This window comes from Festucalex cinctus, chromosome 1 (assembly GCF_051991245.1).
Source record: "Festucalex cinctus isolate MCC-2025b chromosome 1, RoL_Fcin_1.0, whole genome shotgun sequence".
NCBI classification, from domain to species: domain Eukaryota; kingdom Metazoa; phylum Chordata; class Actinopteri; order Syngnathiformes; family Syngnathidae; genus Festucalex; species Festucalex cinctus.
In genome coordinates this window covers 53,079,066-53,095,894 of record NC_135411.1, presented here as the reverse complement: position 1 = coordinate 53,095,894, position 16,829 = coordinate 53,079,066, and the positions used below count along the sequence as shown (strand labels likewise).

At 39.3% G+C, this 16,829-nt stretch overlaps 1 protein-coding gene across 1 annotated transcript; it reads right to left on the bottom strand.

The window, feature by feature from the left end:
* Window positions 1-521: 521 nt before the first annotated feature.
* Window positions 522-16,185, bottom strand: hsd3b7 (hydroxy-delta-5-steroid dehydrogenase, 3 beta- and steroid delta-isomerase). Its single transcript, XM_077541869.1, has 6 exons — window positions 15,961-16,185; window positions 11,386-11,541; window positions 8,397-8,505; window positions 4,566-4,665; window positions 3,384-3,546; window positions 522-3,320 (listed from the first exon to the last, which is right to left on the bottom strand). The coding sequence occupies exons 1-6, from the start codon at window positions 16,121-16,123 to the stop codon at window positions 2,908-2,910; spliced, it is 1,104 nt and encodes a 367-aa protein (XP_077397995.1). The 5' UTR covers window positions 16,124-16,185; the 3' UTR covers window positions 522-2,907.
* Window positions 16,186-16,829: the final 644 nt, after the last annotated feature.

Sequence of the window (16,829 nt, the reverse complement as noted above, 5' to 3'; positions counted from 1 at the left end):
ACGTGAATGATGTACTTAATGATTTTGATCGACAGATGGCGCCAAATCCTCTCATATGTAGAGTACGCTGGTGATTTTTCAGGCATGTTGAGGACCAGATGAGGCCATTACATGCCTGGTGCTCAAATACAATAACAGACAATACAAAATGTTAAATGTTCTTTGAAACCTACTATGAAATTAATTATGGCCCCGTATGAAACAAAATTTGCATTGAGGCAGTAAGGTTCTAATAATAAATCCAAAAGTAATACATGGACCACATGGTAAAGTGATGGCTGAAATGTTGTTTTTGAACAAATCAGGAGTAACAAGGGCCTCATTTCCATTTTGGAGAAAATGTAGCTGGTCTCTCCACACATCAGTGAGAAGCATGTAAATGTTGTGTCAGTCTCCATGGAAAAAAAAAACCACAGAATGAGAGCAAAGACAAGGCGTGCCTGCACCAAGAGGGAACTCCCCAAGACAAAAATCCAAGATCATGGAATCACAAAAGAAACAAAAACATGAAACATAACTCGTTCAAATATATTAAGTTATCTTTATTTTAGACATGCCATTTTATGAGGTGATAAGAGAAAAATAGAATTCTTTAAATTACAGTGCAAAACAATATCATTTCACATGAAAAGATATGTGGCTCTTGCTTGTAAATGTTTTTATTATTATTATTTGTCATACTTAATTCATTGTAACCTTTTTTTTATCTTCAAAATATAAACACAAGATAGAGTCTGATCACTGGCAACGTTGAAAACTATTGTTGAGGTGTCTGCCTCCATTGACACATCCAGCTTCATTGGAATACTGTACAGCCATTTCGTGTTGATCCTAGATTTAAGTGAGTAGTTGAAGTTTACCATCATCACCACCTTGTGGATGGGAAGATACTCAGTTAGGAAACATTTGCGTCCACATTATTTCAGTTGCCTTCTTCATCCCGGAAACTTGTTTCTCTCTCTCTCTCTGAGGCTTGTGATTGTGTTTCTATCTATCTATCTATCTGACTGGATAACCAATAGGCCAAGACTTTTGAGGTCACGAGTCCGCCATATTGCTACTCCCAAGAAATGTTTCTCGGCATACGATCTTATATATTTACAGTATTGAAACTGGAGAATATTTGAGGTAGAACAGCATGATTTATGGTGTTTTAAATTTGTTAAACATAAACAACTCAACTTTATTTATATATTTTACTTGTTAAAAAACAGTGACCACATACCATCCGGCCTTATACTAACTGCCTACGAGCTGTATATGTCTCATCTATACATATACCGTCTGCCCGTGAGGTGGGAGTCACAAGATGGCCGCCCTGTGAGTTCCAGCGGCTTGCACTGGTGTGTATCGGCTATTGGCTATCCAGTCATTTATACAGGTCATTGGTTCCTGTTTACCGAATTGAATCAAGTGACTGTCAGACATTTGGTGTTTTACTGCCCCCTGTTGGTCTGGAGTACAAAATACTAGTAGAAGTTTGTATCTGATGTAGTATGTTTTTGCTACTTAGAATATAACGTTCCCATCATATAGCCATAGATGGTCCAACACATGTCTTCTAAATGTTCCCAGTTCTACGGTAAAGTTCAAAATATGCTTTTGATTGTGCTGTGCTGCTCTGGCCCGACTCACGCTGCATTTCCACCTAAAGTTCCCAGAACTTCTAGTTTTTGGCATGTCTAAGTTCTAAGGTTCTTGGACATTTTGAAAGTACTACGCCCTACTCCCCATGCAATGACTTATTTTAAATGACACAGAACAAAATTTTGTTTCCAGGAACATAGTTCTTGGTACTTGTAGCTCCTGGAACAAAAAGGTTGCGATCAGATATATTCAGCGCTGCAGATCCCACACTAAAAAAAATGGTCCTGCTCCTCTCGAAAGTAGCATGGTCTTCATTTGGGCCCCAATAAAGTACAGCGGAACAATAGACAACAGCTCCCGTGGTCTAAACACTGAAGAAGTTCCTCGACCTGTTGTAAAGTTCTTTGGTGGAAATGTGCTCTAAATCAGTGCTAACAGTTTGTCTGAGGTTTTATTCGGTTGTTTTTTATTCGTTCTGGCAGGCCATAACGCAGGGTCCCCAAACCCATTTTAAATAATAACGGAATTAAAGATACAGTCAAACCTCGGTTTTCGAACGCTTCTGTTCTCGACCAAATCGGGTTTTAACCAGAAAATTCTGGAATTTTATGTCTCAGAATTCGTCCAAAAAATCGTCTCTCGAACTGAAAAAATCCGAGTGTACCTGAACGCGACTCACTCGCCGAGTGTAGAAAAGGCTACAAAGTTGTCTATTCCTTAAGTCTGATATGTTCAACTTTAACTGCATAACTGAGACGAATCCTAATTTGCATAATTTGTAGTCTGTTCATTGGAAAGCGAGTTCACGTGACACGTTCACGCCTGAACAGAATCAATCTTCGCCAGCAGCGAAAGCAGCAGGAAATCTGGCGCTAACATGTGCGTCAATGACTGGTGGGACCTGTTGTCCTTATTTCTCTCTGTAACCTTCTTGCCAGAATCAGCTGTAGCTTGTTCCTTCTAAAATGTTTGTTACGAATGTTTGGGCGGTGTTTCCTCATCCGCATGTTACCACATAGCACTCATAAGTTGATGCTGCGCTGCTAAGCCCGAAACCGGAAGTGTCACCATTTAGTTTCACAATAAGAGTGTGTACCGGAAGTGATGTTCTAAATGACGCTATTAACTGCGCTAATTTAATTTGTGTAAATTGTTTCGGATTTTGAACAATTCGATTTTGGAACAGCCTTCTGGAACGGATTATGTTCGAAAACCGAGGTTTGAGTGTAGTATATTTTTAAAATACGGCATACTATTACGTGACAATGTGAGCACTAACAAAATCACGTGCACACACGTAGCAGCCGGGCAACAGCCTAATTAGGTGTTTTTCGGGTCCTCCATGGGGAAGGTGTCCACCCATTTCTGGGTGCGCTCCCGACACTGCTCCCAGTCGTACAGCGGGCGGTACTGGAAGTGGCGCAGCGCTTTGTCCGTGCTCACGGTGAAGGACGTGATGGCCACGGCCAGAGTGTAGCTGTTCAAGAGCGGCGTGAAGTTGCAGAAAGGCGCCAGGATCCAGCGCAGAATGTCGTTGAGCACGGCCAAGAACCACAGCAACAGCAGTGGCATGCGCACACGCCGGAACTTGAAGGTGGACAGGAAGAGCATGTTGAAGTCTTCGTAGCTCTTGTAGGGCGAGTCGTCGTAGCAGAAGAAGGCCTCGCCGCCCACAGTCTCCGGACGCTCGCGCAGGGCTCGGGCGGCCAGCACGTGCATCCACGCCACGTTGCCTGCGCACAGGGAAAGTTGGAAATGCTTCTCTCGCAACTTTGCGCAACTATTCTGGGACTCACCGGCGTAGACTCGCCCGTGTTCGGTGCTATCGGGAACGCCGCCGATGACGCGGCCTCCCCTTTTCACGGCCAGCTTGTAGAAGTCTTTGATGAGCTCGTGGCCCTCGCCGTAGATGCCTGTCGGCCGTAAAGAGCACGTGTGCAAACGCTCGCCATTCCGCACCTACGCAGCAAGAAGCAGAAAGTCCGATTTTGGTCAAAATTCAGCGCTGAATGCCAGTGTGACTCAGCAACAGAAATTTTGGGAGGCATTTCTATCACAAGTAGACCCACAAGAAGTTTACCATTTTGATCTGAAACATCCATTTTGTTGAATGGTTTAAAAATTTAGTATCCAAAGCTTGTTTCACTGTCGCATCTGCCGAAAAGATATAGCAAGGGTGCCATTTTGATTTGAGGCGGCTCTTTTGTCTCAGATGCCAAAAGTAGAATGTTTTTATTATAGGTCTGTCAAAATTAAAGCGTAACTTTGAAGATTTTAATTTATTCAAGTGTTTCAAAAAATAACTCAGTTAACTCGGTCTGCAGACAAATTTGGAGGAGTCACTGGCGTAAAGATTAATAAACTTGGACTATGGTATTTTTATTTTCTGATTTGATTTATGATCTTGCTTGATGCTTGTTGGACAACTCTAAATTAATTTGTGCACTTTGCAGAGCCAAATTCAAATGGAGTCCACCTTGATCACTTTATTATTTCTGTTTCACAGCTGTATTTTACAAAAATATTCTATTTAAGAAAATGTACAAATACATCTTTGGGACACTGGTAATATTTAAAATAGAACATATTTTACGTTTTGGGGAGCAAATGAGTTAATTACAGAACATTGTGCCATTATTTAGTTTAAAAAAAATAATCGTTTAACAGCACTAGTTTTTAAACTTCAGCTCCTAATGCCAGTTTCACTGAACAACATGAATTCTGGTAGGCATTCCTATCTTGAGTCACCTGAAATGACAAAATAAATCCGCCATTTTATTAGGCAACCATTTTAAGCTCATTTTGGCCATTTTCAGGGCTGCATCAATGACTGGCTTGTCCAAGTAATTTTGCCTGACTGCTATTACATTTTGAACCACGCATACAAGATAGATGAGTACTAGTAAATTGTGAGGCAATTAAATTTGAGTGGAATTTGATGACTCGCCCTAAGACACAAAACTGAACCAAGGTGCTACCTTTTTTCCATTGGCTTCCAGGACGATCTTTTCGGCCTTCGCCTTGCTCTTAGGGTAAGCCATGGTGTGCTTCACTTGGTAGGGTGTGTCTTCATTACCCCTACACAGATACAATCACAGGATTAAGTCATGCACATATGAGTGTATTGATTCATGTACGTATTTGTGCTTATTTGGGCAGTGTTACTAGGCGCAGCCAAAAATTCTTAAACTGATAACAGCCAAGAAATTGTTTTAAGGGATTTCAGGGATGTCATCCCATCCGCCTTAAATCATTTCTTTGCAATATTTATTAATGGCACATCAAGTGAGTAACTGACAGATGATAGCAAAGAAAATGTGAGTCAATCTTTCTTTATAAAGGATTGGTCTGAAATAGTGTCTAAAAAAGTAGCTCAGGAACAGGAAGTCTGCCATTTTGTGGTGAAGTGACCATTCCAACCAGCCTTCAAACCATAAACTAAACAAACAGGTACAGTCATTTTAAAATGAATATTTTTAGTGTATGTCCTTGCATCTGGTGCAGTGAAGTTTGATGACCCCGATGACGCAACTCCACAAGGCCACAAACATCTCATTTGAGCACATAGTGTACCTAATGTTATGACCAGTGCCACTGGGTAACTAGATGTTGCAGGAGAAGGAATTTTGAGAATGCTGCAGATGTCTCCTCAGGTAAAAAAGGGTTGAGGATGAGTCACTTCTCAGTCTTCTTTTCTTATATTTGTGGCGCCTCAATGAGTAAACCCAGGATGAGTATTTAAGTGTATTAAGGGTATCAAGTGTGCTCACAGGAGTGTTGCATAACACAGCTGACCTGCCAGACACACTGGAAGGAATAAATACAGTGGAAAAAAGAAGTAAGTCAAATAGCTGACTTGTGTAGTAATAAACAGGGTAGACAAAAAAAAAATAAAAAAAGATCTGGAAAGCTTTTCAGTACTGCTCTGTTGAGGTACCAACAACGACAGTGGGTACCTGATGTCATGATTTGGGTTGGGTTTTGGTTTTTATTTTTTTTATTTTTTTGCTTTTGTCAGGGTTCTAGTTTGAGTGGGTTTTGTTTGAGTTTGTCATCATGCTCCTTTCTGTTGTGATCTGTTATGTTCTACTTTCTTTGTATGTATCCCATTGTCTCGTCTTATCACTGTCCTGCCCACCTGTGTTTGCCTGACTTCCTCGTGTGTCAACCTATCAGAACCCTCTGCCACTTATGTCTTATGCCCATCTGTGTCTTGTAGTGTCAATTAGTGTGTGTGTGTGTAGTCTCTTGTCTCCCCTCTGTCCGTGTCGGTTCATTGTCATTTTCCTCATGTCATGCTGCCAGTTTTGTTACACGTCTTGTCTCGTTTTACCCTTTTGGACTTTGTTGTTTTTGTTTCTTAGTTTGTAGCTCATTTTGCCTCCTCGTTTTTGTTTATTAAACTTCTTTTTGACCTCATTCTTTGCCTCCTCGCCCTGCTTCCCTGCATTTGGGTCCACCACCACACCTCGTTCGTGACACGAAGGGCAAATGGTTAAAAGTGCGGGGGGGGGGAGATATCCATGCCATTTTTTTGGCACTCCACTGTTGGATGGCAACTAAAGGGTTGAGAGTTTTACACAAGTTCTTAAGACTCACGAAAAATAGCAACCACTAATTAGGGATGCTTCTGTTGTCAAATCAAAACCACCATGCAAACCACTTTTTGGCACTCTGCTGTCAAGGTTCCAACTTCCAACCAAAGTGAAAATGTACCCGAATGGTAGAGTTAGTTTGGAAAACATGTATTACTAACATTGCAACTCAAGTCAAGTTTATTTCTATTGCCCTTAATCACAAGAGAGTTTCAAAGGGCTTCACATGCCCACAGTTGACAAATATTAACAACATCCACTGATCTAACCACAAGATGGCTAGAAAAAAAATGCAAAAATAACAAAAAAAACATTGCGGTAAAAATAAGAAACATTGATAAGAGCCTGAAAATGTGGAAATCCCCCTTCCAGGATGACCAGAAAAGGGATTCCAAAAAAACATGGATCACTATCATATTTTGGTCCTGTAAAATTGAGTACCCACCACTAGTTTAGTATGTTTCTGTTGCCAAAAGTTACAAGGGGTCCAAAAAACATGCTCCAGAACACTTTTCAGCACTGTCCTATTGATGGACCAAACAAAGTAGCAAGAAAAGGCGGAGCTTGTTTGGTACGCATCTGTTGCCATCATTGCTGGAGGTATGTAAAAATGGGTCGTTGCCACTTTTTCCAAAAGTTGGAAAGGGTGCAAAAAAATGATAAGTGATACTTTTCCAGTGGGGACAAACCCCCTAGTTTGTTATGGTTCTTCTGCCAAAAGTTGAAAAGGCTCTCAAAGATCACATTTCAGCAATCTCTTGAGGTACCAAAGGGCAGAGCTAGATTAGTACTCTTCCCTTGCCAGCATTGTAAATGTCGTAAAAAAATAAAAAAATAAAAATAAAAAAGGATCACTACCACTTTTTGGCCATTCATTTGAAACACTTGTAGTTTGGAAACAGTACCAAAAAAACAGATCTGAAACTGTTTTTGTCACACTGTTGAGAGTGCAAATTTGTGCTACCAACCACAGTGGCATAATACTGTTAAACTTTAAAGAAATGCTAAATTGAATATAAACCCAGTAGGGTTCCGAGGTCAGCAGACTTGGGTCAACTCGTGGAGCCCCGAGTTCAAGGCAAACATGCTGAATCAGCATTTACCTGTTATGCTGCATGCAAAAGGAATAAGCTGCCAACGGAAGTGAAGTCAGCCCCAAGTGTATTTATTTTTTAACTCTAAGTTTAAAACTCTATTCTTAAAAAAATATACACTCAACAAAAATATTAACGGAAACTTTACTTTTTGCGCCTATTTTTTATTAGATGTATTCAATGATCTAAAATGTTTACCACATACATAATATCACCAATTCTCTCAAATATGTTCACGAACCTAAATCTGTGTCAGTGAGAACTTCTCCTTAGCCAAGATAATCCGCCCCACCTCACGGGTGTGCCATATCAAGATGCTGATTAGACACCGTGATTAGTGCACAGGTGTGCCTTTGACTGCCCACAATAAAAGGTCACTCTGAAAGGTGCAGTTTTGTTTTATCGGGGGAGGGGTCTGGGGGGGTCTGGGTTCTCAGAAAACTAGTCAGTACCTATCTTTGCCATTTATTGTGGGCAGTCTAAGGTACAGCTGTGCTCTAATCATGCTCTCTAATCAGCTTCTTGATATGGCACACCTGTGAGGTGGGATGGATTATCTCGGCAAAGGAGAAGTGCTCACTATTACAGATTTAGACTGGTTTGTGAATAATATTTGAGAAAAAATGTGATATTGTGTATGTGGAAGAAGTTTTAGATCTTTGAGTTTAGCTCATAAAAAATGGGAGCAAAACCATAAGTGTTGTGATTATATTTTTTGTTGAGGATATAGACTATGGTCTTTTAAAACATTTCTTTAATAATTTTTTATTTAGAAAATAATGTTCCTTGTCTATATGTTATTTTAGTAATCTACTTTTTATTTTTTTCTATACTTTTAAAAGTCTTAAATTATTTTGTTTGTAAATGCCTTCAAATGTTGTATATTTAATTATGTAACACACACAGTTATTTACCATACCTTGTTTATGAAATGCATAACATAAATAAAGCTGCCTTGCCTTGCCTTACTGGACCGAAAGGTATGGTATGATTCACAAAAACGGACTTACATCACTTTTTTGGCATTCTTCTGTTGTGGTAACCTTCACAGTGGTGGGATAGCAACATTTATAAGGAAAGAAGAAGTAATGTGACAAGGACAATGTATCAATTGTTGTACCTGACAAAGGGCTCCCTGTTCATGTTGGGACCGATCACTTCCATGCTGCTGGTGTACAGCAGACTGCAGATGTTGTTGTCCACGCAGGCGTTAATCACGTTCTCTGTTCCTGACAGAAGAAAAAGAAATAATGGAGAAATGATGGTTATCAGCGCTTACTACATTCCTGTTGTTAGAGGGAAGACAGCTGAGATGAGATCCATATGTGAGATCCGTCAATTTTGTTCTGCAAAATCATATAGGAATAAAATAAAATGTAAATATCAACTCAACTTTTGTCAAAGTGCTGTACATAGGCCTAAATAAAAACCTAAAACAAAACATAGGACTAATAAAATGTAATTAACAAAACTAGTCAATATTATTGAAATAAATTATATGAATTAATTACTTTTATAATGAATTTATTATGTGACATGATATAAAATTGTATAAACTAAAATTATTTGACATGATAAAATATTGCATTAGTCACGAGCACTAATTTGGTAGTAAAAGAAAAAAATAAATAAAATACTACTTGTATTGTCATCACTATACTAAATAATATATTAATTTGGTAATAAATTACATACAATAATTCACAATCAGTAATACATTATTGTATCAATAAAACCTGAAATCAATTAACAATAATTTTAAACATATTTGCTTCGTTCACGAGGATGAATTTATCAATACATTCTGTACAGTGCTACTAAAACAGTAAAGAATTCGTATACATGGGAGGAATTAGTACACATAAAACAGTGGTATCCAAACTCGGTCCTTGAGGGATGGAGTCCTGCAGATTTTGGATGTTTCCCTGCTCCAACGCACCTGTTTCCAATGAACAAGATCGTTATCAGGCTTATGCAGAGCTTGCTGATGAGCTTCAGGTGTTGTTGGAGAATTGAAACATCCAAAACATGCAGAACTATGGACATCGAGGACCGAGTTTGGACACTACTGACATAAAATATCAAGCCATTTGTATTAATCTTTAGTTATAAATTAATTAATGTTTCAATAAAACATTTAAAAATAATTTTACAAATTTGATTGCATTGTTCATAATAAATTTAGCAATAAATTATGTACATCCTAATCCTTAATTAGTAAAGTACTGTAATGAAATGTTTCAAACAATAAAAAGAATAATTGCATCATGATTACTTGTATTAATTTAGCAATAAATGATGTAACTGAATCAATAAAATAATAATTTAAATAATAACAAAAGTATCAACTAGTGAAATAATAAATGCATTACTTTATTTTTTAAGTAATATTAAATTTGTATTTTTACAAAATAATACATATACAGGAACAATCGCTACATATGAAATTATTAATAATGTGGATACATCTTGCAAAATTACTTCATTATGAATAGAGTAATTATGTATACTCTAAAGCAAAATGTGAACACATGGGAGTCTTTTGGTCAAGAGAGGGAGTATAAAAATATGCGTGAACACTCTTTAACAATGATAATGAAGGGTTAGCATGCTTGCTTGTGAGCTGAACTATTCCAACCACGCAACAAAAATCCCACAAAGAGGCATCCCTACCTAAGAGTTACTCATTAAATGCGACATCGACAGTTCTTGCGATTCTAGTCAAGTACATAAACGGTGCCAAATGTCACCATAAAAGTTCCTAAAAGCAGGTTTTGAAACACCACTAACAGCTTTTCTTTTTTCAGCTTTTGCAACATGCTAATGTCTTTGGTATGTGACCAAACCTCAGGCTGGAAAAAGCAATAAGTAAGAAAAACAAAAACAACTCAAGAGGGCAAAAAAAAAAAAAAAAGACTGGTGGGTATGACGAGTTACGTTCAGGTGCTCTCGGTAGGCTTGTAATTGTCAGTAGTTGGAGGAAAATGATTAATTTGTGCTCTTTTCTATTAAATTACATTTTAATTTCTGTGTAAACATACACTAATTGCCCGACTAATTAATCAGTCGGATGATTTAACCAGCTGATATGATCTCTTCTAAAACTATCAAAAATCAGCTTTTAAAAAAAAAAATATATTATTAACATTAAAAGTTTTAGACAAAAATAATGACATTCAAACATTCCCCCAAAATGATTTCTCTCTGTTGTAATGGTAAACAAACATTATAAAACAGTCAAATGTTGTAGTTGAGCTATTTTATTCATTGTATATATATTTTTTATTAATCATCCGATTAATCGGTGATCAGAGTTTTATTCAGATTTTACAGTTGCTATCAATAAAGAAAGGACCGGACATTTTTCTTGTTGATTCATGTGTCAGTTATCTTGACTGGCCAAAGTAATTTTGCTACCGAGCTAAAATTTTTCATTGACTGGGAGGAGTTGATGTCCCCCCTCATGTGGAATTCTGGGTGCATGACCCTGCCATACTGTTAAAAAAATAATCTGCAACAGCACACCATAAAAGCATAAACCAAAATGAAGATCTCCAACAAGGCCAAAAAAACAACCAAAAAAAAGCCTTCTTTTTAGATCATGGAGAAACTGACAGCAGTGTAATGGCATTTCCTTCCACCAAATTGAATTTGAGCTTTTGGAATCCTCCCTGGTGGAGGTAACAACGACCTCATTGCTATGCGTGCCAGGAATTGACAGCCTTGTGTGGAAGCTGTCATGAAGCTGTCAGCATGGAACATTCGAGGGCCGCTGGAAAAAGGGCCCCCCAGCTGAAGTCTGGCTGAATGGCAGCACTGACAGAGGCTCATTAGTAGCTGTCTCACTACACAAACATGCAGAGTGTGAGATTTATGCACAGAATGATGTCATTTAGACTTTTATTGTTTTCTTTTCATGGCCCGATGAGAAGGTGTTGCTGTACATTTTAGTGCAGGTGTTGATAATGGCGCAAAAACATGCATGTGTGGGTAAACCTAACCTAATCTGCTCAAAATAGTTACGCATTAAGTCGGTTAGGTTAACAAGCCAGAATTTTTTTAGTGTATAGACATACTGTAGTTATAGTCCTGAATGATTGGACACTCACCTGTAACATTGACAGCATAAATGCGATCTTCCGGGACCTTGTGCCAGACGTCCACCAGGCTAGCGGAGTGGATGACGACATGGACGCCTCGGGACGCCTCCAGCACACTGTTGTAGTCTGTGATGTCGCCCTGGATGACTGTCACCTTGGTGCGCCCTGAGGGACCAAACAGGAAGTGGTAATGGCAAAAAAAAAACAAAAAAAAAAGTTAAGATCAGAAAAAAATTCCTGAAGCTTGCAAAAAAGCATTTTTACGACAGTGGTGTCTTGAGAAAATCCCTCCATTTTTATCCATCTCAGAGGGCGGCCATTTTGCCACTTGCTGTCGACTGAAAATGACATCACACTTGCTAAGTGCACAGGTAATGACCAATCACGGCTCACCTGTGCTAAACCCTGAGCAATTGTGATGTCATTTTCAGTCGACAGCAAGTGGCAAAATGGCCGCCCCCTGAAATGGATAAAAATTGATGGATTTTACTGTTTAATTCATATTTCACAATTATTAATCAAAATAGACTAGTGGGGCTGCATACAACCATTATTACAAAGACATTTTTTGGTTGACTTTCCCATTAATAATAAAAAATATATAGCATTGTATTGCATAAAAAAATAACTAAAATGGAGAAAAAAAATCTAGTAATCACTTTGTAACCTGCAAGAATCCTAAATTGGGGCACTCGTCAGTTAAGATGCTACTGTATTTGACAGTACAGTATATCATTTTAATGCTAAAGGTTTCTGTTGCATTCAGGGCTGCTGGGAAATTTCTAACGGTTAGGTTGTTAAGGTTTGACACATTTCAGAAAGAAAAAGCATGGCTGACCATATCAGAAAGTGAAAGTAGGGGTTCCTGTATATTTTCTCTTGCCGAGGTTACAATATCGGAGTTTCTGGCAAAGCATGATTTACAAAACTTGTGTCTCGTACTTCTTGTTAGCAATCACACTACAGACCTCTCTCTCTCTCTCTCTCTCTCTCTCTCTCTCTCTCTCTCTCTCTCTCTCTCTCTCTCTCTCTCTCTCTCTTCCATCTCGCTCTCTTTTATCACAGCCACGTCCTTGAACCTTTGCGGGAAGATAACAATGGCAGTCTTGGCGCCAGCATGTAAGCAAACTCATGCAAACCCTCCTTCGGAGTTTGTGCCCGAGATTCAAGTTTGCAACAATGTTATGGCATTGCCGGAAGATTACATCATTTACTAAGCAACCTATGATGCACCCACTAAGTGGCACATTTCCTGGGAGAATTACCGACACACTTCTTGGTTGCCATAATTGTAATAATAAATCCTAATCCCATGTGACTTTGAAAGGCCTCAACTCATCAAGTAAGTTTTTAGTGACAAACGTCTTGGCGACCATATTCATAGTCCAATGCAAAACTGGAAGGGCCTCTAATGGTAGCAGCAAACTTGAATGGTCATGTTAGTTGTTCTGAGTCTGACACAGCGATGAGATTCTTGGTAGCCGAAGTAGCCCCAAGTCAATGGGTCAAACCTCTAATGATGGCAACAAACCTTTTAACAGTAGTATTGTAAGGCCTTTTTGTAGCCCAAAGAGAGTGTCTTCCGAGTCTTCTGATGAGTGCAAAAATGTCATGGTTTGGGTTGGGTTTTTGTTATAGTTTCTTTGTTGATCACTTCAGTTGTTTTCCTTGTTTGGCAGTGTCTCGTTTTAGTGTGATCATGTTCACCTGTGCTTGTCATCCCACACCCTTGTGTTCAGCCAATCAGTTCCCTCACCCACGTGTGTCTTGTCCAGGTGTCACTTGTTGTGTAATTAGTTTGTGTGTATTTAGTCACCTGTTTTCAGTTCAGGTCTTGTTGGTCCATTGTCGATTCCACGTTTTGCAGTTTCTCCAGTCTTGCCTTGTTATTTGAGTTTGCTTTGATTTAGGACTTTTGTTTTTGTTGTTTCCTGTCTGCACCTTGTGCACCACCTTATTTTTACATAAGTAATAAAACCCTTTTTTGTTTGTACATTGCGGCATTGCCTCGGCCTTCTCACTCTGCCTCCCCTCCACTTGGGTCCTCAATCCCCCACAAACTTTGACAAAAAAGCTCTTTTATGACAAGCTTCTTGGCGGCCATATTTGTAGTATCAAGACCAAACATTTTAGTTGTCATATTTAGTGCCATTAGTAGTGGGTCTGCCTGCTAATGACAGCAAGAAACAAAAAAGCTCTTTTATGACAAACTTCTTGGCGACCATATTTGTAGTCCCATGTGAACAAACTTTTGTACCAAATGAGTGGGTGGAACAGCTACTGATTTGAAAGCCACAAACTTTTTAAACAGATTCTTGTCCAAATAGAGTGGTTTACTTGTAAAGACAGCAACACTTATGTGCCAAATTTCTTGGCGGCCATATTTGTAGTTTCAAGTTAATATGTCAAAACTCTATTGATTGCCAGAAGCTTTTTGAGGGGCATTTGAGTGGTTTTGACTTCTAATGACACCAAAAAAATTTTTTTTTTTTTAAATCTGTGACAAGCGCTTATTAAAGTGTTAGTTAACTTAACTTAACCCACTAGTCTAAACACGAGTGAACCAGTAAAATCCACACGTTTTTATCCATCTCAGGGGGCGGCCATTTTGTCTCGTATTGCCACTTGCTGTCGACTTAAAATGACATCACAGTTGCTCAGGGCTTAGATATTGCCCAATCACAGCTCACCTGTTTTCTGAAGCTGAGCCATGATTGGTCGTTACCTGAGAAACTGTGATGTAATTTTCAGTGAACAGCAAGTCTCAAAAGAAGGATAAATATGGGCGGATTTTGCTACTGAATTTATATTCCACAAACGCAATAATAATCTCAATGCTGTGTTTAGTGGGGGCACGTACAACATTTTATTGTAAAGATTTTTTTTTTCACATGTACCACATGCTTTGTGTTTTGTGTTATAGTTTTGAGAATCGGTGAGGCCTAGGATGGGTGCGGTGGGTGTGGGCTGAGATCTCTGGTTACAGGGAGCCTCGGGGTCCTCGGGGTTCTCAAGCATGTTTGTCGACACACAATGAAAGCCTGAACAAAGCGTTTTTCCACGAAGGCATCACGTCCGCGTCAGTGGATTCCCGACACGCAATATGTTCACGCTACCCTGACAGGGAAACACCGCTTCTTGATGGATTTATTCTCTTTGTGTGGGCAAGCGAATGTCAAACACAGCCTTGTCGCCGGGCAACAAAACACACACTTTCAGTATCCCGTTGACACAGGTGGCAGATGGTGACAGGCCAACAGGAAACCAACAGGACTTCCTGAAGAGGATCCCTGTGCGGTGACCATGCAATACAGGCAGCATTTTTCTTATATTTAAAACAAATACCACATGCTTCACGTATTTGTAACTGGTGCGGCTATGTAAATCGCATGAAAATAGAAAAAAAATATAAATATTATGTAATTCCAGTTGCAGGTTTGATTGCTTGCCAAAGGTTTAAAGGTGAGCTAGCTTGCTCGGAGTGGGTGCAAAGTGCAACACTTGCAAACAAGTGTGCTTTTGAAATGATTACTACATAAAATTATTTGATGAACATTCTATACTTTATGTACCACTTCAAAATAAAAGAAACAAATATATTTTTTTTTTAATCACTTGCAACCACGTTGTTCAAGTGCCACCAAAATCTATTTACATTCATTTTAGCTTTATACCTTTACAAATGTCTTATTTGAATATTGACATAAGCTAACATACATTTTTTTCCAAAAACCATTCGACTTTTCATTTAATTTTTACCCATTTTTTTTAATGAATGCATTTTAATTTATTCATTTTTAGTTGTTTTTAATAATTCAATAGCACTTCATTATTTTTTGCCACATTTTTGTGCTTCATTTCAATGAACATTGTGCTGCTTCTTCTGAGGTGTGCACCTTGGCCACCTGTGGACAGTACTACATGGCTACACATTGAGCAAATTAAAACTCCTCAGTATGCCATAGTATTATTAGTTTTTCAATGGAGAGGGCAAAGAATATATGCCTTTGAGCATTGTTATCCAGTGCACCCCCATTATACACAGGGGATAAGGACAGGGTCGGCCCCCAAAAAAAAATCAGCAAAAAATGCTGATAAACGTTCAATTTCCATTTACCACATTAAATGGGGGACGTTGGGGGGGGGGGTTCAACAACAAAATATCTCAAAGATATTGATTATATTGAAAAACAACATTGAAAACAAAATAAGCGAAAATGTGAATTCGGCGGGCACCAAACCGCGAGTATGCGGGGGTCAACTTTATTATTAGTCTGCATGTGTTGCCTCCCGCTTCTGTTCAAAAATCAATTTTAAAGTGCTACAATACCAAAACACAAGTGCTATTTGCCCGTCAATGGCGTTCCGCAATGGTTAACATAAAGGGTAAAGCTAAACAGACTTGACTAAGACTGCAAGCAAAAATACGCAGCGCCACACTATTTTGTTTTTTTATGCTTGACAGTAAAAGTGATTTCAGAGGCTCTCCACAAGTTGTATAACGTCATTAAAAAGCCGCTTATCCACGAGATTCTTAATTCAAGCGTGTCGTGACACTACGGTCCACTTTTCAGTCACACTTACCGGTTCCGACCTCGCTTAGTCCGGGCTCCGTGTGCTTGTCGAACACTCGAACCTCCGCCACGGCGTCTCCTTCCTGGTCCAGCAAGAGTCGGAGCAGGTGCCGGCCCAGGAAGCCGCAGCCCCCCGTGATAAGGTACAAGAGCCCGGAGCGGCGGTCCGACATGGTGACGTGCGGTCCGACTCTCGGTTCGGCTGAGTATGATGGGGAGGAGGAGTATGAGGAGGAGTCTGTCTGTCTGTCTGTGGGTTGTATATGTACACCACTTGTGCGGTATGTGTGTGATTTATTTGTACCCTCCTGCTGTGGACAACATCTAAAAATATTGCAACGTGAACGTGTTGAAACAAGTCAAATGTTGTGCTGAGGCCCTACGAAAAGATTGCGAACAAAATGTTTGTCATAAGCATTCGTAGGTTTTATGCATTAGGTGCTTGTTTTTACTGTATTTATTAGATTTTTTTTAAGTTTATGCTAGGTCCCAGGTGGTAGAGGGACTGTAGGTTACCCACCAATCATATACTGTATATACTGTATACTGTACACAGACACGGCGCTCCGCATACGCTTATCACGCACTGCGCGTAGGGCACCAACTGCCTAAGGGGGCACCAAAAAACAAATCAAGCCCGTAAAAATAATCATATTAGTAATTATAATATCAGTGTCTAATATTTAAAATAAAAGCTTGTAAAGCATGTTAATAAATACAAAAAATAACGTAGCATTATTTACTCGACGAGCTGTATCGCTGGTCTACGTTGTGCCCCCCCTCCCCTAGTAGTTTGTTCCTATTAGGGAAAGGGGAGGGGGGCGGGGTGCACTTTTGCTCCAACGAAGCAAACTACTAGGGAAAGGGGGAGGGGGGTGG

Bases quoted from the DNA above. Each gene is read 5' to 3' on its own strand.
- hsd3b7 (XM_077541869.1), bottom strand. From the start codon at position 16,123: ATGTCGGACCGCCGCTCCGGGCTCTTGTACCTTATCACGGGGGGCTGC. The intron at 11,542-15,960 runs GTAAGTGTGACT...TTGGTCCCTCAG, and splicing joins ACTAAGCGAGGTCGGAACCG to GGCGCACCAAGGTGACAGTC. The intron at 4,666-8,396 runs GTACAACAATTG...GTATCTGTGTAG, and splicing joins AACAGGGAGCCCTTTGTCAG to GGGTAATGAAGACACACCCT.